General features: G+C 38.0%; 1 protein-coding gene across 1 annotated transcript; it reads right to left on the bottom strand.

Moving 5' to 3' along the window:
* Nucleotides 1–1,317: 1,317 nt before the first annotated feature.
* On the bottom strand, nt 1,318–15,423 carry LOC139149560 (solute carrier organic anion transporter family member 3A1-like). Its single transcript, XM_070721381.1, has 11 exons — nt 15,251–15,423; nt 13,467–13,659; nt 10,623–11,068; nt 9,902–10,231; nt 9,008–9,166; nt 8,383–8,563; nt 7,785–7,923; nt 3,283–3,455; nt 3,091–3,152; nt 2,078–2,358; nt 1,318–1,824 (listed from the first exon to the last, which is right to left on the bottom strand). Exons 1-11 carry the CDS (start codon nt 15,288–15,290, stop codon nt 1,783–1,785), a joined length of 2,046 nt encoding a protein of 681 aa, XP_070577482.1. The 5' UTR covers nt 15,291–15,423; the 3' UTR covers nt 1,318–1,782.
* Between the last annotated feature and the right edge of the window lie 9,108 nt (nt 15,424–24,531).

The raw sequence follows: 24,531 nt of genomic DNA, 5'->3' as shown, positions 1-24,531 counted from the left end.
TATTATTTATCCTCAATCTACACATTGTCTATACATGTAAATATGCACGCATATTTGAAATCTCGTCCGGACCAGAATTCACTGTCAACAACAACAATGCAAACTACATACTGTGCACGGTATCTAAATATGTTTCGGGGAGTATGACAAGAAACTGTGGGTGACATTAAAAGCAAAATGGTGAAAAAAATCATAAAAACAGATTTTGAGTCACAACTACATTTATGCAGCCACGACCTTTTGTAAGCAAAACGTATCGCAGCAGTGTTTTCGAGTTAAATTGTATGCGTGTATGTAGCGCCAGCTGACACAGAGTTAAACAATAAATAATGAAACTTGGATATATCTATTAAACTTTCTCTGAGATTTGCAGGATATAACCATAAAATTTTCCTCCCCGACACGGCCTTAGCATCTTAGCATGAAGAAAACCTGGATAATACAGAGCAGATGTTTACACTCTGTGAACATATGTCAGCAACGTATGGAAAGCCAAGTGACTGATTACATACAGCCCTGTGACGTGTCGTACAGCTGCTTAGCCGTGGTAGTCGTGGTTGCTTAGCCACCGATACTGACACGACTGATAATGACATCTTGAAATTAATTCCTTGGAATTAATATAATTTATACTTCACAGGGAACACTCGACGATTTAGCATGCAGAAATTATCCTAATTGTTTTTCTTTCATCTCCTCCGCAGCGATGAAAATTGACGTGCTGCTACCTTTCTTTAATCATTTCGATATTAGACTCTCAACATTTCTGTATTACCATTTTCAGAAAGGCGGAAACTCCAATGTGAACCAGTTTTCAAGAACACTAGGACAGTGAACTTACACTTTAATTTCTGTTTAGCGAGGAAAGTAGAAAGCTTTCAGTTTTCCCTAAAGATAAAGCTAGGCTCGACGTCATGTTTTATTAATGTCAACATTTATGCCGTATACAGCTGTGATTTGTTGACAACAATAGTTCACATTTCGAGATAAAAGATATCAGTCAAACCAACTACAGTGAAAATGTTTTATCACTTAGTTATATGTTTTAAACTTAAAAGGAAAATTTATGATTACAATACCAATTTATTAATATTTTTCGGATCAGTATTCAAAATTGCGAGTATTCCTTATGTTGTCCGAGTTCGTCAACTCGTCATACTCGCTGATCATTGAGTGCGCTCTCATCATTCAACCTTTAGGAAGAGTTTCAATATAGATTTTGAGCATATATTTGTTAGGTTGAAGTCTTCGAATACTTTTATATGACGATGACAGGTATACTTGATCATTGATACCATACAGTCATACAAACTATAATTTGATCACAAAATTTTCTATCTTTATTCTAAAAATTCGAAAGCATTATACGTAAATTTGACGACAATATTCTGGATAAAGAAGACGACTTTGTAATTTATTCCTGATCACATTTTTGTAAAAGTAAACATATATGTTCCTACAAAGTAGTAATGGATTTGAAGTGGGTGCACCAATTTAGACAATTTTACAGCCTTCACGCGAAAATGAGAATTTCAAATATGAGATCTATCGATCTGTCTATTGATAAGCCTTCTGCTGATAGAGTGCGAGCACAATCATATCAAAGGGGACCATCATCTACTGCTGATCATCTCATCAATATGTACCGTCACACTGTATTGCATCCTTTTTGTATATTCTAAGTCAAGTCTTGTAGGCCTAATGCTCAAAGAATTGAAAGACTAAATTCCGTGGTAATAAAGCAACGTACGCGTTGAGCTTAAATGTACTCGCCAGAAAGAATTACTCTGTTGGCCGGAAACTTTGGTTGTCATAGCTACATGCCTGTGAAAAGAGAGGAATGCGACATGTCGAGTGAGAAGAAATATTCAATGAATGAATTTTCTATACAACGTGGACCAGGAAATCATTAAATGTTGCTGCAGCACCCATCACATACATTAAGCAATAAATCGCCTAGAGTGGTTGGCATACCACGAGAGGTTTTTATCCTTGGAAGATTCATGTTAAAATGTTGAAAATTTTCCGGGGTCATGAAATGCCACAAAACAAACGAAGCTAAATTAAGTACACTGACCTCGACTTTTTGTAGCTGAATATCATCTCGGGTCGAACTGTCTTGTTTGCCATGGCCGTCAACCCGACCTTGCCGCTTGTGTCTTCTTACGACCAGGTACAACACGATGAAGAACATGAACAGCGAGACTGTACTCATGGCGGCGCTGAGCGACATCATAGCCACACGGTACAATCGGTTGTCATATTGTGCGCATGCTCCTTTGTTACCGCAATCTTCGCGCCACAGAACACAGGTGTAGTCTATGAGTGTCCCACTAAGGATGTTACCTGGAATTCGGACTGGAATATATTAAAAAGAAAAATTAATACACATCTGCCATCCCGAACATTAAGATTTTGCCTGCTGTAAAATCACTTTTGACTTTTTCCAGGCTTCATGATTGGACTTAGTGGAAGATCATCGATTATAATGAAAAGTCGAATTTGTGCCAATGTTTCAGATCTTGTCACATGACTCGATGTTTGCCCGGGTCATTTTATGCCAAATGTGAATATTTTATCTAAAAAAGAAACTACATGGCTCATAAAATAGCCAAAATACTTATTTGAAAAAATAAATTGGATCGTAGACACAACATATCGTACTTGTACCTCTAATTAGCAACGTTAAATTGACAATTATATATATTTTAAATAAAGAATCTGCAATGCCTTGGATAAATCACACCAGATATTTCGCCATTCGTATTGAATGATGTAAGTATTTTGCCTGAGCAGTTTTCAGCGCGACATCTGTACAGCGGTTTGGAATAATTCAATATTCTAAATGTTATTTTCATTTCCTATTACGCTTGATCTCAATAAGACCCATGATGATCAATCACTGCAAACTTTGTACCCTCCACTTCTTCACAGAAAAAAAAGACAATTACATTGACTCACTAGTAAAGGTTCACTTCTTATCAATAATGACGACGGGTTAGTGTTCGCACGATAATTTGCAGCTTCACCGACATTGGCTAAGCAATGAAGATCGTTTCGAAAAAAAACCGATCAGGGAGGGTCACTTACATAATGACGCTATCACTTGTTTCACCGCCAATGCAAACGACTTCTGCCCCTTTTCAACACACCTAGGGAAATTAAAGATTATCGATGCATAAAATATAATATCAACAGACTATATTTGTACTACATATTATTCAACAAGAGCATTAAAATTTGCCGATGTGCACTCTCGATGTTATTGGAGAGAGTACCTACCTGATTGTTACCATGGTAACAGGCAGGCTCAATCCACTGTTGGCGGCAGAGAAGACCAAGAGGATCACGAGAAAAGCGATGAAATACTTGCAAAGAGGAATAGGACATAGTCCATCTTGTGCGAATGCATTGGCAGGGTCGTCTGGGTTAATGCACAGACAGTCAGTAAAATTCTACAGGCAAATGGGAAGCCTATGGTTAATATTGTGGTTTAACACCATGAAACAAAGTAATATGATTAAGGTAGCATGCACCTGGAAATTGAAAGACTTGTAACCCCTGCTCAAACTTTTGTCAAGAACACATTCAACCATTCTCTTTCAAAATCAAGAATAAAAATCGGGGCTCACCGTGAAAAGCTTTGTTCTATGGAAACAAATTACCTTACATAAGTACTTTGATATTCTGACTTGCCAACATTCCTATTTTAACTGTAGGTGGAATTTTGTGCAAAAATAAGACAGTGGGTAAATACTTCATTTACTCCAGGAGCTTCAAATGAGCCCACAAAAGCAGTAGATTAGAAAAGGGTCGTTAAAATATGAGAGGCCAAATATCTATCTCCAAGGCCAGTCTATCTGAAAGTTCCAGGGAGCTTTGCTCACGTATATTGCAGCGGTTAGGGGAGACAGTTTTTGTTTTCTTGAAAAGTGTATCCATGCACGGTAACAACGTACACTGATATCTATGACACATATCAAATGAACGAAGTTTGCAGAATAAATATTTGCTGAATATTAAATAACCACTGTTATCACTTGTTTCTGAAGGTTGAAACATTTACTTTGTAAAACAAAGAGAATGTGCGACGCCCCGCTGGAATTTTAATAGGCCGCAGCAAAATCGTTTAATATTCGCGGACGTTTGTAATTATGGTTACATAACATAACAGGCACACCACAAAAACACTGGGCCACGTCCCCAATGGCAGATATTAGTGCTTGTCTGACGGCGGTTTCAATCATTGTGGTGCATAAATATATTGTACTAGACCAGGCATGGACCCCCTATTCTTCAGTCTTCTCAATAACTCAAATCGGAAGTGGCAGACAAGTAAAACAAAGTGTAATGCATCATATTATTACATATTTACCACAGATACCAGTCTGTTGGCAGCGAAATAAAGTTGGTATTTTCACTGACAGAGATAATATAGTCCCTGTATGTTTTTTGCATTTTCTAAAAATTGTGACACTTTTCAAAGTATTTTAGCTTTTGATTGAGCTAATTATCACTGCTTTTAAATATTTTACTCATTGCTTGCTTTCAGCAAGTATTTCACGTGTTTTGTCAACTGCAAAGCATTTCGAAAACAGGTCACGTGCCATTAAATAATGTTTACATAGAAAACCATGGTTAAGAAATTATTTCACGCTAAATTATGCAAATTAGTTATTATCCCGTACTACTTTCTATTGGTAAATATTGTCGCCGGCTCCTGAACAACAATAAATATTGAAGCGGATTGTATATCTGTGGAGGAAAATAATTATTACGATTGGCAGAACTGTATTTAGGGACTGGTCAGTTTCTTCGGCCTGGGGGGGGGGGGCGGTGGATTATTTTTTTCCGACGTCAAAAGTGGCTGACCCCCCTTTGCCAATTTTGAAAACAGGGTGACCCCCCCTATTCCAAATTTCGAAAACAGGTGACCCCCCCCCCCCCCGGCGCGCGACATAGGTAAAGCAAAAGGTGGACAAAAATTATATATATATATATATATATATATATATATATATATATTATATATATATATATATTATAATATATATATTTTATATTTTACATTTTACATATATTTATATTTTAAATAGTCATTCTATGTTTTAATGAAATTGTTGACATGTCAGTTGAAGATAGGAATTTCAAAGTGTCAATCTTAAAGTTTGAATACAGTACATTTTGAATGAGCTTTATTTTGAATGAGCTTTGAATGTATTTCACACTTTCTATGCTTAACCAGATGTCCTGAACTGTTGTACAGAAATGGATGTCAATCATTAATATCAAAGAGGAAAAAGCAGTGAATCAAAAACTTTGATGGGTGTAAGACTTGCCAACCATCCAATTAAATCTCCTGAGGAGCCATAGAGAGCTTTTTTAGCCAAATCTGATGTGTACAGTGTCTGAGAGGACCTTTTCTTGTAACATTGAAACCATAAAAGCACAGCTAATAATGACAAAAACTGCCTTTTTAACTGTTATTTTGTTCATAAAAAAGCATCTTTCTACAGAAAACCTGTGACACAAAGGAAAATAATTGCATCAATGAGAAGGAAAGATATCTTGTCATTTTTCTATCTCTAAAATAAGTCACTGTATCAAATATATATTGTGAAATATTTGTGCATGTTGCTTTCTCATACTGAATTCTCATAGAGAGAACAGAAAAGTATCAGATATTTGTCATCCTTTTCATATGAAATGCAGATTTCATAATGGTACACTTTCACTTAGCAAACATCAAGATATCTCTGATTTATTAAAGTATGGCGCCCGAAGGGCGCGCCGAAAAATATGAAACATCCTGATATCTCTGATATATATGCCTTGTATATTAAAGTCATGCACCTGTTCAACAGCATGCTGAAAAATGTCTGATATATATTAAAGTAATGAGCTTGAAGAGCACGCTGAAAAATATTGAACATACAGATATCTCTGATGTATGTATGCTTGATATGTTAAAGTTGGGTGTGCTGAAAAATATGACTGATTATTAAAGTTACGCGCCCGAAGGGCGCGCCGAAAAATACAACTGAATAATGAAATTTGTGGCTGACACTAGCATTTTAGGCAATGATGAGCCTGTGTCAAAATTCAAAAACACACTGACCCCCCCTATTGGGCATTTCAAAAACAAGGTGACCCCCCCCCATCACCAAAGTCAAAAACAGGGTGACCCCCCCCCATGAATCCACCGGCCCCCCCCCGGCCCCCCCCCAGGCTGAAGAAACTGACCGTGTCCCTTATTTTGAACATTTGTAATCAGAATTTTATTATCGAAGTGAAACTAATATCTCGGCACGGACGGAACAAAATACTGTGACTACGATGGAAGCGGTGTACCGGCGAAGGTACACCGAAGCGTTGACATCTGCAAGATTTGCTGCGGTCTCGACCGAAGACGTCAAAGCTCTCGTCAGGTTGCAAGAAAATAAACGGAAAAACCGTTATGGAAACGCGTCCCGAAGTTGCTGTTTTCAACGACTGGCTTCGGACAATAACAACGGAAACTTGTACCAGTCGAGCTTGACCCACGACCGTGACGTAAATCTTGCCGGTTTACGTCAGCGTACAGAAACAGCGACGAAGAGTATGAGCTAGATTCGCGATCGGTATCCAGTTACCATTAATCACTCGCCTACGAAGATCAACAACGGCAAATGAGTAATATTGAGTCGGGTTGATGACAAATTCAACCCGTGACCTCGGTCCGTGACAGAGGGACCGTGATGAGGGACCGTGCACCCGGGCCGAGCACATCGACAAGCAATATACCCATGTCGGCCACGGCAAAGACAAATGTGATAGATCGGCTCCTCCGACAACGCGGCGATCAGTACTTCGCAATCCTTGCAATGGTGTAGCCAGCAAGTTCAAAACCAGTTACCCGGGCTATTCTCAAATCACCGGAGGAATCTTCAACAGTTTACTTCACATTCAACATTGCGGCCTCAGAAAACAACTGTTAACAGCGTCTTTCTTCGCCAGATGTCCGTACACCAACGTGTTTCATTCACGTAACCGTAGAGCTGACAGCCGTAGTGGGACTCCGATTAGTTTAATTTCGCGTACAATTTGGAAGTTTCAGTCATTCTGATTTTTATTACAATTGATCTTGTTACTCTAAATACTAATTTTGTTCACATGTATTTAAAATATTTAATATTTCTGTCCTGAAACGTCTTTTATTCTGTCAGTTTGTATTGTCTTAGTCGAGATGGAAATACAGTGATATAGTGAACTCGGTACGCTGCATCAAAAATTTGCATATGAATAGTAGAAAGTTTTCCCTTAGCCAATCAGTGAGCTCACAGCTGATGAAAAGTTCATTGACAGCATATCAATGCGCACTATATAGAATCTATATGCAATCAGGCCGTGTCGTGATTAGCTGTTTTTTTCGACGGCGATCGACAAAATTGGGGAACATATGTAATAATAACAGAACCCCATGGCCTTGGAGGGCACTCTGTGGCGTTCCGAAGGTATTTCCCTCGGGATACGGTGTATTCTGCCTGTACTTTTCCTCGCTTCGCTCGGAAAAGTACTGGCGGCAGAATACACCGTATCCCTCGGGAAATACCTTCGGAACTTCACAGAGTGCCCTCCAAGGCCATGGGGTTCTGTCATATTATTTGACAGTTTTAGAGTTACTGTGTATTTATGGAGAACGTTCTTATTACACCAAAACAGGTACTTGCTCAAAACATTGTTACAGAGAAGCGAACTGGATTTCTAATTGAGTATTGTCAGTTTAAGTCAAGATTCTTTGATACCTTATCACTGATATAAGATGAGCATCCGGCATAGCATGGCGAGTAGTAGTCCATACCGTCAGAGCCACACACAGGTTGATAATGACCAAGATCGCAATCGCACCCAGAATTGCAGCCAACGACCATCTTCTCGCCTTCCCTGAAAATCATTAGGTATGGGCATTTGCCTTTATTGCACTGAGACTCACATAACTAATGGACGGAATATCGGGAGTTAACCATTGTAACATATCTATTAGCGCGATTTTCCCGATGTATAGAAGTACCTTTATGGATTTCTCAAAATTAAACAGAGGTATCAAATTTACTTTAAGAAATTTAACTGAACTGCGGGAGATTTAGGTGTGTTTATGTGTGTGTGGGTGTGTGGGTGTGTGTGTGTGTGTGTGTGTGTGTGTGTGTGTGTGTGTGTGTGTCGAGGGGTGGGTTGGTGGTAGTGAAGTTGACCTTGCACTTTCAAAATCTCAAAATTTTAATATTGCACCCCTTCAGATGGAATCACTTTAAGCAGAGGAGAGAGGCGTTCGTTTTGCCTGCAACGATTTCGTTGGTTCAGCGTTTGGTTAACTTGTTTACAGAATGTATATAATAAAATCACCTTGTTCCACGTAGATAAGGGCCCTCACATGGAATGATGATGATCAGAATATTGGTTATGAGAATGGTCAGAGTAAGACCTATAATCAACTTCGTCAATCCAACCGATCCTGCTTTGAACTTCTTTAATAACAAACCCAAGATAATCGCAGTTGGGAAATGAGGGAATAGCCACATGATTCCTGGCAAAGACAAATAAATAAATAAATAAATAAATAAATAAATAATAAATAAATAAATAAATAAATAAATAAATAAATAATACATGATTAATCACTTTTTCAGTCTTCACAATATTATCTTATTTACTAGTAGCCGTCGGCTGATCCTTCATAATGACTATACGCAACATACTGAGAAGTGGATTGATTTCTGCCTCGTTTAGTAATGTACGCCATGTTATTGGTTTGCGTGAAAGAGTGATAATTTCAACCAAATGAGTTCTTATAAATATTCAAAGATTAAAATTTGAGACTTGATTACTTTTGACCTGCATCTTTGTAACAATGTCGCTCAATATAACAAGATGAAAATATTGAACTCCAGTAAAACCAATAGGGGCCCAGGCCCGGTAGGCTTGGGCCCCTAATATATATCTAGGCCTTACGCAAGCATTTCTTACTCACCAACGATCAAGTTAGACATCGATGTAGTGAAACCAAGGTCCTTTTGGAAGTATTTTGGCATGAATAGGGAAAAGGCAATTGGGTTGGTCAAAATATAGGCGAAAGATAACAACACAAATACAGGATTCCGTATCAAATCCAAGGTCATTAATAAAAAGTCTGTTGGTAGAAGAACAAAAATGGATTAAAAATGGATATTTTCATATTAATGAGTACCAGATTAGGATAGCAGATACGCTCAGATCTGAATGTAGAGCGCTCCACCGGGAGAGCACTCCATGTAGAGGGCGCGATACGAATGAATCAACACAATATGGTGATTGTGATGTATATAACATCTGGTCTTTGCTAAAAGCTATTGCAAAAACATCATGGACCAGAGAACGCATGTAATTTTATGGCGTTTTTATAAACTGACACGTCAACGTCAAATGCCACCAAACGACATGTTCAACGTCAACAACTTTCCTAATGATGAATCGGGAGAACGGTTAAACCGACCACGAACAACTAAATAAACCTGTCAGCCTTGTCTCATCGACATACTAAACTCTCTGACCATTTATGAATTGCAATCAAAGTACTTTGATTCCTATATGAATGTTCTCTAAATATATCAACTTAAAGACACACACTTTACAAGAACAGCGACCTGAAACCTTCAATAGGCATTTGTCTCAAGCCGGGCAAACCTGACGTATAGTGGTCTGTGGCTGGCATTTCCTGAAGGGAAACTTTCCCAAGGTTCTGAGAAACCACCATGAGCGAATGTAATAAAAATATGAGACAAACCGTTGCACTGCTAACATAATGCATGCATACATACATACATACATACATACATACATACATACATACATACATACATACATACATACATACATACATACATACCTTTTACGCTATGTAGAAGCGATGTTCCTTTCGAACTATTAGATTTCTCGCGTTGTTCACTCTCACTTTCCTCATCTCCCTTTACTCTGTCGTTCTCGTCGATGGGCAGACGTTTTGGAAAGAAAAAAAGAGGCACGGATAACAGAATAATCAAGGGACCGCCCACCAGTCCAACAAGCCACCACGCACCTACCCATCGTGGATCAGACTCATCGATGTCAATTTCGGCCATGTCGACACGGTTGAAGTCCACATACTGGGAGAGACACGCTAGACCAAGGACGCCAAAGCCAAGTGGTAAGCCGAGACCCCATGCTGCATCAGACAAACCTAGGCAGTGAAAAATGTTCTACAATTATATGAATAGAAGGGGGAAAGACAACAAAATGTTTAGCAACACATCATCGCTTATGTCGTGTGCTATACAAGGGTAACGTGACGCTGCGCATCTTAGCAGGAAAACATCAAATTATAAGTTGCAAATTCTGGGGAAGACATGACCGAAAGCAAAGTTTGGGATATTGTAAAGGTGCCCGAGAGTTTCATTTTCAGTTAGTTTCCCACCACCAACATCAGACGTTGTTGACATGAAACAAGTTTAGCAAGAGAAGGAATGGGTGGAGAGGTGGTGGATGAATGAATATTTGGATCCATTGGACGGACGAAAAGATGCGCATGGACTATTTTGTGGTATTGGTAAGTTGGTTGATTCTGTTCTCACCTAGCAAGAGCGCGGCTTGGCGACCAGCAAAATCATCGATGTAAGACAAACACAGTGAACCCAAGAATCCGTACCCGATTCCGGACAGCGCATTACCGACAGCGAAGAAAGTGTATGCTTTCTGACTCTCCGCAGAAGCATCTTGCTCAGCCTCGTCACACCCGTCGTCTCCTCCACCGATTGTAGGGCTGGTTCCACACAGACCGGAACCAGTGGCAGGTCCTCCCGAGGAATAATTGCCGACCTTGTCGTACTCGTATGGAGGAAATACGAACTGCGGCAGAACGTTCACCAAGTACGCGATGCCCAAGACGATGACACCTACACCAAGCCAACGTGGACGGTGGTCGGTCGGTTTACCGAAGAAGTGTGCGACGAAGGGCATTGTGCACATCACCGTTATGCTGTTCACACTTTGGAGGATACCCAACTGTTCGGCGGTAAGACTGAAAAAAGAACCCCATGGTATAAGGTTTACAGTCACAGTAAACAAAGTCGGCATTAGGCTGCGTTCAAAAAAATAGTAAAGGGGGTGGCGGGTGGAGGAAACACGATTGAAATCTTTTTATTTCAGATGCCCCCTCAATACCCTCAAAAATTTTAAAGTCCCCCAAAATTACCATATGGCCGCATACTTATCAGGAATGCACGCGGAGTAAAATAAACATGCATCGCATAGTTCTGCACGCAGATGTTCAACATTTCCTCTCATCAGCAGGTTGTAGAGCCATATACCTAGGGCAAGCTCTTGAATTGATTCATTTTTAAATGCATCAGTGGACTTTTTGTATTTATCAGTCTCAGCTGACTTGAGTTTTAGGTTAAAATATTCCATCAAATTAATGTTTTAGTCTCAGAAATTTTGAATGTAATAATGGTAAATTTGGTAAAAAATAAATGATTCCATTTAGTCGCACATTTTTTCATTTAAATTAGAGTCTTCATGGTTCAAAGCTTTCCTTTTGTGTTATTGTACGATAAGTTGTGGAAATTTCATTCACTGCATGAACTTAAAATAAATGGTTTTAAGTGATTTGAGAAAAACTCTGAATTTTCATCGTGTATTTAAATAAGATCAAGCATGGTGACCCAATCTTTTTTCTCTAATATTTGATTGTTCTCATATATGCCAAAATTCAAAAATCCATGGTAACTGTTAGTCCCCTAGTCTTCTATGCGTTGCTCTCTAGCCGGATCTTGTATACAAGTACATGTATGTTTCACTGTCAATTGAGTGTCCTATGACCGAAACTCTTCTTAAACTACATCAGAGTCAGAGCTATCACTGTCACTGCCAGTATGCAGTAGCAGGGCAGTGGCCTTTGTATTTTGACAATATTTTTGTTCAGTTTATATAATTGCGTCTTGTTCTACTCCCTACAGCATGTTGAGCTGTCAAATATTCAGCTTGCCAACACAGCCTATGGACTGTACCGTGCATTTGTATCATTGACAAATAACTTTCAGTCTGAACTCTAATTCAATTATCACCAATACGAAAACAGGTTTTGTTGACGAACTGAATATTGTGTTTTTCAGCATGCTAAAGAGACACACCAAGAGACCGTTTGATATATTGCATAGAAATATTGAAAACATTACCAACAGTTGCAGCTCCTGGCCCATTACAAGGCCAACTTGTTGTTTTTACAAAAATTTAATGGCATTCATACATTTTTTTGATTTTTTCGAGATTAAAGTCATAAAAATACCACAAAAAGTTTCTAGATTTTGTTTCATTATTACTAACATTAGAATCATTGGACGACATCACAAAGTTAGAGAGGTTAATATTACATCCGTCGCGATCGATAAAACTAAGAGCAACAATACAAAACGGAAAGAATGTCGGTTTCGAACATAAAGTCTATGGCGAAGTATATTAAAGAGGTTAAGATTTCATACAAGAACGGAACGTAAACGGATACGTCATCACTTTCTGCGCGCTTTTATTATGTTCTAATGATGTCATACGTTTTCTCGTCCTTTGACAATCGTTTACTCCTTAAAACGGCCACTTTTCACGTGCACGGACACGTTCTACGAGAGCGATTTTACGCTCGCTTCGTGCTAGAGTTCATGTCTAATACTGACATTCCTTTGTTTTGTGTTGTTTCTCGTGTTTTTATCTATTGCCGTCTCATTCTGAGCTATGTTAGGTAACAAAAAGGATGAAAAGTTGCACCGAACAAAGCCACAGAACCCAAACAGTGAAGTTGCAGACGACAGCGCGGAAGACGACGTCGCATACGCACTGCTGATATTCAGGCTTCTGAACTATCCTCCGTACTTTTGTACGGTTGTTCAAACTCAAATAAAATTTTCAGTATTTCAAGTCTTTATCAATTTGTTCTATTAACTTGATATCAAAGCAAAAATCTCTAAAATATGCGACTATGTGAGTCGGGTGAGTGAGTCGGCACTTCCTATAAACTGAGTCCAAGTCTGTTGACCGTATAAATATCAAACAGCATAAATTGGAGAAATAAACTTCAATAGACTGCCTTATTAGTGGTTGGCTGTTACGTAGATCGTGGGGTGAACACGATGGCCCACAGACTTGCGAGAAAGTTTATCGACGGGCCAGTCTAGTCTTAATCCAAATCTCTGCAAAACATTACGCGTCCGGAACGCGTAGCCACTCTACGTTACAATCTTAACCTCTCTATTATATGAGAACGTAACGAAAGGATCATGAGTCAGTAAGTTATGTGATGAAGAATGAGATCTACTCACTGAATGTCTATTGTTAGTCATCAGGGCTACATATCGGCCGCTACGTCATGACTGTCGCATTCTTTATCAACTTGAAGCTATCTCTATTTTGACAAAGTTTTAACTCACCCATATCTTTTTTCAAGCGTGTAGAGAATCCCAGAGGTGAAGGAAAGTACACTAGCATGCACCACAGTGATGATGAAGACCAACGCCGAGAAGACACGTATATCGTTAAACATCCAAAATCTGGCATGTCCATCACTTGCAACTTCGCTTCCCTTGTCAGTTACTGCAGTTGTTGTTTCTGCCTCCCTATCCTCTGAAGAAATGTAATATTGCTATTTCTAAACGGTAAACGATATTAAGTTGTTGTAATGTTGCAGAACGCGAGTTCGACTATGCCACCGAGACGTCATTGAAACTATTTTGAGTGTGAAATTAATGCTTTACCTGGGAGATTTTCTCCTTCATAAAACAACTGACCAGGACGGCTTCAGATTTAAAGTGTATATCTGAAATTTCAATATACATTCATGCAGAGAGTAATCTAACATTTACGAATGTGTGCCATTTTCGTTATTCTGAGTTTGTATGTTCGATAGCCATCCGTAACACTCACTCTGTGGCTATTACTTTTCACAATAAAAGTTTTAGTATGACACAATGCAAGTTTTCAAACAAAGTTTGATCTGAAGTGATCTGGGTAGATTGCATGCGATTGCTTATTCTTTGTCAGAACAAATTACATAATATCATATACTTCGACACGTTGTTGGCCCCACCAAAACGTAAAATTAGGTCGCAGACTGGTCATGCATTTGAGTTAAATATGCTTAGACATAGGAAATATACGACAACCGAATCCTGAGTTATGAACAATGTGTATACTGTACTTCAAGTATTCTTATATACAAAAAACTAAAATTAATCCAGTATATTACTGCGAGCATAAGTGTTCATAGTATTTGTGCAGTTAACTTGAATGATCAGCGAGATGCCATCGTTGTTGGAAACGGCTTTTGATGTATTTTATTTCATGTCATACTCTCTCAGCATATGAAGTTGTCTTCACTTTCTTTAACAAAAGATGGGAATTTATCGAAACCCGAATGAACGGTTTCGAGACTCTGAAATGTTGGAAAAATGCATGTTGTAGATCAAACACTTTGAGTTCAAAAGTTCATATTTATTTAATGAACATTCTTTTCAGCGTAGCTTTACTAACCCAGGACTAAGAGATTGTCTCGGTATACGTCCGGAGTGATGGGCCATTTATGAACGTACATGTATAAAGTTCCTTTCTGTGCGTTTACAACAGTAGGCCTACATACTTGATCCACTAACAAATAGCCCATAAATATGTACCGAAACTCAATCTCCCTTCGATCGTGCTACCAGATCTTGCCCCCAGTGTATCATTCTTCTTGTCCTTGAAACGTCACAAGTATATGATAAATGGCCCGCGTAGGGCACGCCACTGATATTAGTCATAAAGATTTGTATATACGTAATGTATGGTATCAGACTGAAATGTGCGTTTGTACAATATATATGCAGAGATATCACGCACTTAGTGTAAATTCAACAGGCAGCTTTTACAACTCGAGAAATTAACTTGCAAATGTTCTTTCCACTTGTTTCTTGTTTAACGTGGACAAACAGTCGTTATTTGTTCGATTGATCATGATCACCATATTTGAACTTTGATAGTCTACTAGAATGAGGAGTCTTCGCTTTGCTTTCTCATAATAAAATCTTTACAATAGCTTCATACACCAAACCATACTTTATATCAGATATCTTGCATATGGCAGTCACAAAGTACCACAGATTCTACTGTTCACAGACGTGCTTGGTGGCGAGCTGGTGAAAAACTATGCAAAATAATAAACACGCGAACGTGATCCTACCTTTATGTTTTCCCTCATTCGTACCGTTCGCAAAAACCATCGTAAGATTTCAAATCAGTACGAAATAGAAATTGTTTATGCCGAACCTCGGTTGTTTGCGGTCCCTCCGACTGAACGACACCAAATTTGAGTCCGACCCACCGTGAGCTTTGTCAGAAAATGTGTACAGCTGTTGAACCAGATGTAAAATCAAGCACACGATGACCCGAAAGATCAAAAAGTTATCTTCTTCTCTTGAATAAACTCTTTGCCGAGTAAACAGTGGCGTTATAAATATTGTAAATAACAATACTGACGATTCAAAATATTGCTTGAAGGTCCCAGTCATGTTTATTCTGTCAGATTACAAATAAAATATATTGTTCAAGAAAAGTACAACTGGGGTAGCATTAAAATCATTTGGGAACACGGAGTTTGTGCAAGGACTAAGCCCTTCAGGTATATCGTTGACTTCTTATTGATAAGCTTTCATAACAATTGAGAGATTTGAAATACAGAGCGTTGTTGCGTTTCGCGTTCAGAATACCGATGGTATATTGAGATTGTACGCTGCCGTAACTGTGCAAACTCTGGCCAAGCCACGACCTAAAGATAATCATAACCTTGGTGAGATTAAAAAAACCCTCAGATTACGATGGTGATACCGTTTTTTATGGCCACATTGAAAATAGGTAAAAAAAATACTCTAAAGAATCACATTGGTCAGCCAAAATCGTTATTGAGCGATTTAAATGTTCCAGTAACGCATGGGCGGTGTACGAATAAACACTTGAAGGCGCATTGGTAAAATACATGAAAGAATGATAGAACTCGGAGAAGAAAAAACCGAGAACTTTCTGGTCGAAATTTGCACCAAATTCTGATAACATAATGAACTCGTGAAGAGTGTCCCGGATTTCTTTTATCTGCCCTAGTTTTTTGGTCGTACACTAGTGTTAAAGGCTGTAGACTATGGATCAAATACCAGCCGGAATATATTATGTGCTGCGTCATACAAAGCGATCTAGAGCCTCTATCGCAGAAATTGTTTGCAAGATTGATACGCAAGTTTCCGCCAGAAACATTTGAGATTAGTACACTGGTGAGGGTAAAACCTTTTTTTTTGAAGGTCATTCCAATTTGCAGTCACGTGATCCTCATGCAAACAAAGATTGCACGATATAAATCACAGTAATAAAAAAGCTAGGATTTCAGAAAATATATACTTTACAAGCTGCTGTTTGCAGAGAATCCAGGTTACAAGCTCACTTGCTTACAGAGAACTCATTGTTTTGAAGGTATACTTGTCCTTGAACCCTAAGCTACATTTTAAATATACCAGTATTGAAAGCAAAAATTAACACAGGTCATTTTTTCGCAATTCTTACTAAACCACATGTAAACTTTAAAGCTTTCGATAAGAAGCCGTAGTCTACTGTCTATATACAGTCGGTTGCTGGCTAATTGCTACTAGTTTTCACAAAATGGTTCAGCAGAAAGTCCAGTTGCTCAACTTCGATTTCTGAGTGGCCCATCGGTGATATTCAAACGGATCGGCATTTTTGACAGCCGCAACACTCGGCGGCGGACCGAATGATCCAGGCTTTGATCCCCGTCACGATTCTCCAAAGCGCTGTAAGTGACAATTCTGACATGGAAGTTTAGAGTCAAATGTGGTTTTTGTAATCACGATGATGGTTGATACGTGCATGACACAAAGGGAATGGCGCTCTTGGTAGAGTGTACCATATGTGATATCGACTGAAACCTTCGCATGATATATTGCTTGACAGATTCATTGTTCGATTTTGCACGTTCTGTGTTCCTCGATATATACTGACTCATATATCAGAAATAACAGTATTATCAGTATGAAATATTGCATGTTCGTTCGATAAAATTGTATCACTGTTCAAAAACCATAGCCTGCTCAACATTTTAAGATCTGGGGCCGTTGGGGAGTCGTTAATCCGGGACCGATCTTGTCTGTCGCATGGACTGAGTCTAGGGAATAATTTTTGTAACCCATAGTCAGAGATTAACTAGTAAGTCATAGTGACCTACCAACGCTTTGGCAAGGGCTAGGGCAAGTCTTAGAGTAGAATTCAAAACCGTGGCACTACGCCTCAAAGAGACATACCGACTCATAGTCAGAAATAAATTTGAAGAAGCTTTTGAATGTTGTGTGGCTATTAAAAAAAACTCGCGGAGAAGGGTAGGCGTGAAGTCTCAAATGATACCGACATATGCGAACATAGCCTCTTTATCAACTTGAATTAGACCTCTTACTTCTGATATGATGTGAAGGGTCGGGACACGCACGTCATGAAAGGCATGGCAATGGGAAATGTATTATTTCAGTACCTGAAGCTCAAAGCCGTCATCAAACGCAGAGGGCCCCGGTTAAACCTCTTCTCAGTACACCAGAAAATTAAATGAGAAATCGAACGTTGTCAAATTAGGCCAAGAAGAAAAAATAAATTGTTCATCGGAATCGCCGCTTCTACTTTGGCATATTTGGAAATTTTTTTTTTTTTTGATCGCGGCAAATTCTTACTTCCGCATTACAAATATTTTTAGTACTGCCGCTGGTGGCGCCCTACACTTTGTCGGGTTTTAGCGGGCAGGGATTAATGAGACTGGGCACAAACTGCGCCCCACTTCTTGCAGACTTATTTTTATATTCGTATGAAGCAGAGTTCATGCAATCACTTCAGAAATCTGGGTGTAAAAGGATTGCCAAGCGATTTAACAACACCCACAGATATATTGATGATCTCATCAGTTTAAACAATCCTGGTATATCCAATTATCTACACCACATCTACCCAGATGATTTAGAAATAAAAGAAACAACTGAAAGTGTGGACTCGGCATCATACCTAGATGTATTGTTTGAAATTAGACATAATACTCTATATACTAAGCTGTATGACAAAAGAGACGATTTCAATTTTGAAATCATAAACTTTCCCTTTTTGTCGAGCAATATACTATCATCTCCAGCTTATGGTGTGTATATTTCACAACTCCTCAGTTACAGTAGAGCATGCCATTCATACTAGTATGAAGACTTTCGAGTTAGACACAGCCTATTAGCTCAAAAGTTAGTGAGGCAAGGATTCTCAGAAAGTAGATTAGTGAAATCATTTAAGAAGTTCTACGGTAGATACGGAGATGTTGTATCCAAATATGACCTGTCTGTTTCTCAAATGATGAGTGACAGCATACCAAATTTTGACTCACAAAAGTAATTTGGTGAATTCACCAAATAACAATGAATTTGTCGCTTTTGGTCAATCTTGACGGGTGCGGCTAGCTGGCAGGGTACGCTTACCCATTCCGGACACCTGGTACCACCACTATTTCGTGGTTCAAGATGGCCCCATTGCCTTTAAATTTGTCATCATCTATATGTTCCTTGGACCTGGTAAATTTCATAGTTTACCTTGAATGATAACGATTATTGGACCTGATTTGATGTCTATTCCTACGTGTTTGTACGGACTTAGTTGACCGCCAACACGCTGTTGTGACGTCTGAATTTGGCGAATCACGACGCAAAGTGGGTCGATTTGGTTAGGTTAGTACATGTCACATCATGAGTATTAATGTGATCGCCAACATTCGATGTGATGGCCAACAGTTAGTTCTAAAGACGCTATTCAGTGTTTGTCCTGATATTAGGTTCGGCGATTTGTTCAACAAGATTGTGACAGCAGATGGACGGTGCATCCGATTGAATGAAAATTGCATCGAAAGTATAAAAAATTACGGCAATGACAAAACACATGGTTGCGTCGATGTTAAAGTACGATCTGAATGATGACTATATAACTTCACTCCGATCACAGTACAGACTGTTGTTAGACCATTGTGTAAACTGTGTAGAGACAGTGCAGACAGTGGTAAAGAGGTCAAAACATGGGGCCAAAGTAAAATGAAAAAACTCAGATGCTAGGTCCCACCAGGACAATATTAAAAGACAATACTGAATTGTTGTATTTCAGTAATTTGCTGTACATTTCAGTTTTATTCTGAGAGAATGTTGAAATATTCAGAATATGTTGTGCAAACACTAACTGTGAATGTAATGGCCTATGTTATTGTTGGGAAATATAGTTAGTTACAGTATCAGTGTATCTTGTCTGAGATATTTCTGGTAAAAAGGGAAACAATTATCTTGCCTTTTCTGCATCTGTGCAAAAATGCCAGAGAACCGCGTTTACCTTCGGCCTAAAAAAAAATAAAAAAAAATTTCGCTCGCCGCTCCTGGACCTTGGTCCAAAAAATCCGATGAACAAGATTTTTTTTTCTCTGGCCTTACATTGAAATGTTTTATTAGGGATAATATTGATAAATAGAACTTTTTTTTTTATTCTCTTTGCTTTGTTGATTTTTTAAATATTTTATTTATATTTTTATTTTGTCTGCTATTTGACTTCATTGGTGTTTTTTAACACTTATTGGATTTTAATTCTGTGTTTAATTAGGACCCCATGGGAGATTACAGCCTTATTGAGTAATTTTGACTCGATTTGAGCATGTAAATGGGTAATCCTTTAAAGTGAAATAAATAAATAAATAAATAAATAAATAAATAATAAATAATGACCGCATATGAAAATGTCCAATGAAACTGACTTTCTGCATTGCAGCAACTATATCATTTGAAGCAAGCTGTTTCCTTTCTAGAGTGCAGGACAATCTCCTTGATGATAACCACACAAAAGTATACACAGATCACAGTGCAGTGTTCTCTGTGAAAAACTTGAATTTCAACAATGTGCCTTCTTATGTCAAAATGCACAGACGTTTACCTCACAAAGAAATGTAGAGAAATTGGCCAATCCCAGGAAACCTTGCGAGATTGTCGTTCGTCAATGAGATTGAGCTTTCGTCGCAAAAATCGAACATCACTAGTAGATAATCAACAGTTACTTGCCAAAACTAAGAAGGCGTTCATAATACATGTAATATAGAAAGACAGCACCAATCATCAGTGTCTTAGATAGAATTTTCACGGCAGGTCTACCTGATTACCAATTTTTCTTGACATCTTTCACTCTTTCACACAAGCAAGTCAGAAACATGAAAAAGATATTAAAATATTAAACACCAGTATTTGTACCAATAACAATAATCTAAACGAAAGTATTCTTTAATTAAGGTTAAATGCCGAAGTACATGCAATAACTATAAAACGATGTAAAAGCAATATTCTGCGAAAGACTAACAACACAGGAAAAAACCATCAGCCCTTAGCTTAGAGCATTTTCATTGTAACTCTAAGCGCCACTGAACATTGTTTCACTTTGGATATTTGGCGCTATTCAAATTTTCTAGATAGAAAGATAGAGGAAATTTGGAGCAAAAGTTTGTCTTTCAATTTTGAGGCGAATTCTACCTTAAAATGATTCTGACAGTTTAAAAATCGAGATTTGTCGTAGTGGGTATAGTATTGCGGTGATGTTGACAACGCTTTTCCTTCAACTTAGTTGAATTCTCACGTGTTTCTAAGTGAATGTAATTGACACTGACGAAAGGGCAACAATGATGACACGTACGACTATGACATAAACCTAGAAATGCATAGAATACTAAAAATTGTGCACTCGTCACTTTAACGCTCACTGAAGACAATATTCTGGCTCAGGGAAAGAAAAAGATTGCGATTCTGGAAGAGAAGATCCAAGACCCCTGAACATGAACATTCTAAGAGTAAGTGTCAGTGCGATTTATTACAGCGCATCACTCCACATTTGATTAATGCCAGCCGTTCTATCACGATTTATTGTGCAGTAACTCTTGTTTTGTTATGTAAAATCTTGACCCGCGCATTTTTATTGTGTTTTCTTGCATTCGTCCTTGGATATTTCAATCTCAAAATTACGCTCCGTGGTAAAAAAGCAGATTTATATAAAGCATTACCGCTAGATATACGATACGCTTCTGTGTCATCATCTTTTTATGACCAAAATATAAAAAACGGCTCCATTAATCTTGATTGTGATTTTGAACGTCATCATCATATTCAAAATGGTTCCATCCATTCTGTTTTATTGCGTGGACGATAAAATCTTTGACACTGGTCGAAAAACAAACGTCAAAACCTTCAATTTTCCTGATTTACCCAGTGGTTTTGACATGTTTGATGTCAGCGTACGTGAGAATAATCTGTAGTATTGCGTTGGTACGTGGTAGGGCAGTATTAGTTAAAAGTAAATAGTTGTCACGTTCTATAGAATGACGTTGTAATTTTTCAACGTTTTTTTCTAGTACTGATTGCGATCAGTCAGAGGTGAGTTATAAAGGTCGAATTTACTGTTCTTGTAAAGGCCAAACGGTATGCACGGGAAAGGTGGTGTGAAAACATTTATGAATGTATTTATATGGCCTTTATAGACGAGTCATTTGATCATGATTTGTGGGTTAGCTGCAAGCACTAAAGCCCGTTGTAGCATGCTACAAAGTCAAGCAATTTTATTTCATCCCGCTTGATTGAATATCGTCTCTTTCACCTCCGCTCACCATCACTCAAGTTGTCTCGTATATTAGTTGCCTGTCAAAAGATTGCTTTCAAATTTCAATTTCATGAACTAATACAAATCTGTGGTCGGCATTAGAAAAATACCATGGAGGACGAACATCTGTAAAGAATTACTGAAGCATGACCGTTTCCACGATATGGCCGGTCTTGCAAGCGTATTTCAATCAAAACAGGAAGAATTCAATATGTGAAAGTCATATTTGAATAACAATTATCTATAAATGATATGGCGAGTTTTGTCGGCGAAAATGTGGTAGTTCACTCCTAGACTACCATGAGAAGTGAATTCTATTTTGGGGTGAAATTCCAATGTCATATTTGTTGTTTACATCTGAACTTTGAAACACCCTATTCAGATGAAGCACATTTGTATCAAATGTCAAAGACTTATTAAAGCACAGATTTAGTTAGTTTAGTATTGTAAATTGTTTACAGTTTTCTCAAAGAGTGTCATGCATAGTGAATCAACTTTTTCGGTGAAATTCCGAAATCAAATTTATTCAATACATATGCACTTGTAACCACCCTATTCCAATAAGTACATTCATATCAATTGTCAAACGTCTATAAATGCACAGATATTGCTAGTTTTATGTTAAAAAATCATAGTTTTCTCACAGGCTGTACAATATATTGTGAAACAATATTTTTCGGTGAAACACCAAAATCAAATTCCACTATGCACTTATAACCACCCTATTCTAATAAAGTACATTTATGTCAATTACCCAACGTCTATAAATGAACAAATATTGACAGTTTTACTTCAGAGAACAAATTGTGAGTTTTCTCATAGTGAACTAACATTTTCGATGAAATCCAAAAAGCCAATTTATAGTATACACATGCACCTTTTACTTCCAACTTCAAGCAAAGTACATTGACATAAATTACATGTTATATAAAAGTGCATAATTTTATGTAGCTTGTTTGTAAACGAGAATTGTTGTGATAAACTCCACTGTATTATGATTTAATATTTTTGGACGAAGCACTGTCTTTGCCACATCTTGGCTTCTAATAGTTGCGCAAAAAATGATGCCCCTCCCCAAAGGCATGCGTGAAATTTATGACCTTCAAAAATGCTTGTGCGAAAAATTGTGACCCATCCTCCAAAAACACCGGGCTTTCCCTGTGTAATATCTGTCCAGTCCCTTAATTGAGAATGATCCTCATATACATCTTGAAGTCCCAATGAAAATGAAAATCAACCGTTTTCAAGCAGGACTACATCAACAATATCATTTTTGCAATATTAAGAGTTATCAGCAGGCGCAATCTTCAAACATGAAGGAAAATTAAAGCCCGGGGCTGGTTTTCATCAGATTGAGAAGAAAACAGGCTTTTACTTCGAATTCATCTGTGTGACAACGTCCGGCGACTTTTAAAGGGTTCTTAGCTACACTTTTGATGATTTTTAAAACTATTTTTGATTTTAACATCAAGCAACGCTACTTGTTAAACTCCGGGTCTTACGCATTTTGAAACAAAATAGTATTTATCCCCGATCTACACATTGTCTATACATGTAAAAATGCACTAACATTTGGAATCTAGTCCGGATCAGAATACACTGTCAACAACAACAATGCAAACTACATACTGTGTACTGTATCTAAATATGTTTCGGGGAGTAGAACAAGAAACTGTAGGTGCCATTAAAGACAAAATTGTGAAAAAAGTCATAAAATGTTACAGCAACTAGCCCTTTAAGCAAAACGTATCGCAGCAGCGTTTTCGAGTTGAATTGTGTGCGTGTACATAGCGCCAGCTCACACAGAGCGAAACAATGAATAAATGAAACTGGGATAAATCTATTAAACTTTTTCTGAGATTTGCAGGATATAACCATAAAGTTTTCCTCCCGACACGGCCTTAGCATGAAAAAACCTGGATAATACAGAGTAGATGTTTACACACTGCGAACATACGTCAGCAACGTATGGGAAGCCAAGTGACTGATTACATACAGCCCTGTGACGTGTCGTACAGCAGATGGTTGCTTAGCCACCGATACTGACACGACTGATATCAACATCTTGAAATTAATTCCTTGAAATTAATATAATTTATACTTCACAGGGAACACTCGACGGTTTGGCATGCAGAATATATCCTAATTGTTTTTCTTTCATCTCCCCCGCAGCGATGAAAATTGACGTGCTGCTGCCTTTTTTCAATCATTTCGATATTAAACTCTCAACATTTCTGTATTACCATTTTCAGATAGCCGGTATCTCCAATGTGAGCCAGTTTTCAAGAACACTAGGACAGTTAAGTTTCACTTTAATTTCTGTTTGGCGAGGAAAGTAGAAAGCTTTCAGTTTTCCCTAAAGATAAAGGTAGGTCCTCGATGTTTTATAAATGTCAACATTTATGCCGTATACAGCTGTGCTTGTTGGCAACAATAGGTCACATTTTCGAGATAAAAAAGATATTAGTCAAACCAACTTACGGTGAACGTATTTCATCACTTAGGTATATGTTTTAAACTGAAAAGGAAAAAAATATGATTACAAAAACAATTTATTAATATTTTTCGAATCAGTACTGAGAAAATTGCGAGTATTCCCCAACATACTCATACGTCATACACGCTGATCATTGAGGGCGCTGTCATCATTCAACCTTCAGGAAGAGTTTAAATATAGAGTTTGAGCATATATTTGTTAAGTTGAAGTCTTTGAATACTTGTATATGACGATGACAGGTATACTTGATAATTGACACCATACAGTCATACAAACTATAA

The sequence above is a fragment of the Ptychodera flava genome, chromosome 14, assembly GCF_041260155.1.
Source record: "Ptychodera flava strain L36383 chromosome 14, AS_Pfla_20210202, whole genome shotgun sequence".
NCBI lineage: Eukaryota > Metazoa > Hemichordata > Enteropneusta > Ptychoderidae > Ptychodera > Ptychodera flava.
The sequence above is the reverse complement of the archived record's forward strand: the minus strand, read 5'-3'. Positions and strand labels throughout refer to the sequence as shown.

Excerpts from the sequence above, each read along its gene's own strand:
- LOC139149560 (XM_070721381.1), bottom strand. The coding sequence starts at position 15,290 with ATGGTTTTTGCGAACGGTACGAATGAGGGAAAACATAAAG. Across the intron at positions 3,153-3,282 it reads GTTACCATGGTAACAATCAG|GTGTGTTGAAAAGGGGCAGA; the intron begins GTAGGTACTCTC and ends TAATTTCCCTAG. Across the intron at positions 2,359-3,090 it reads ACAAGTGATAGCGTCATTAT|TCCGAATTCCAGGTAACATC; the intron begins GTAAGTGACCCT and ends AATATATTCCAG.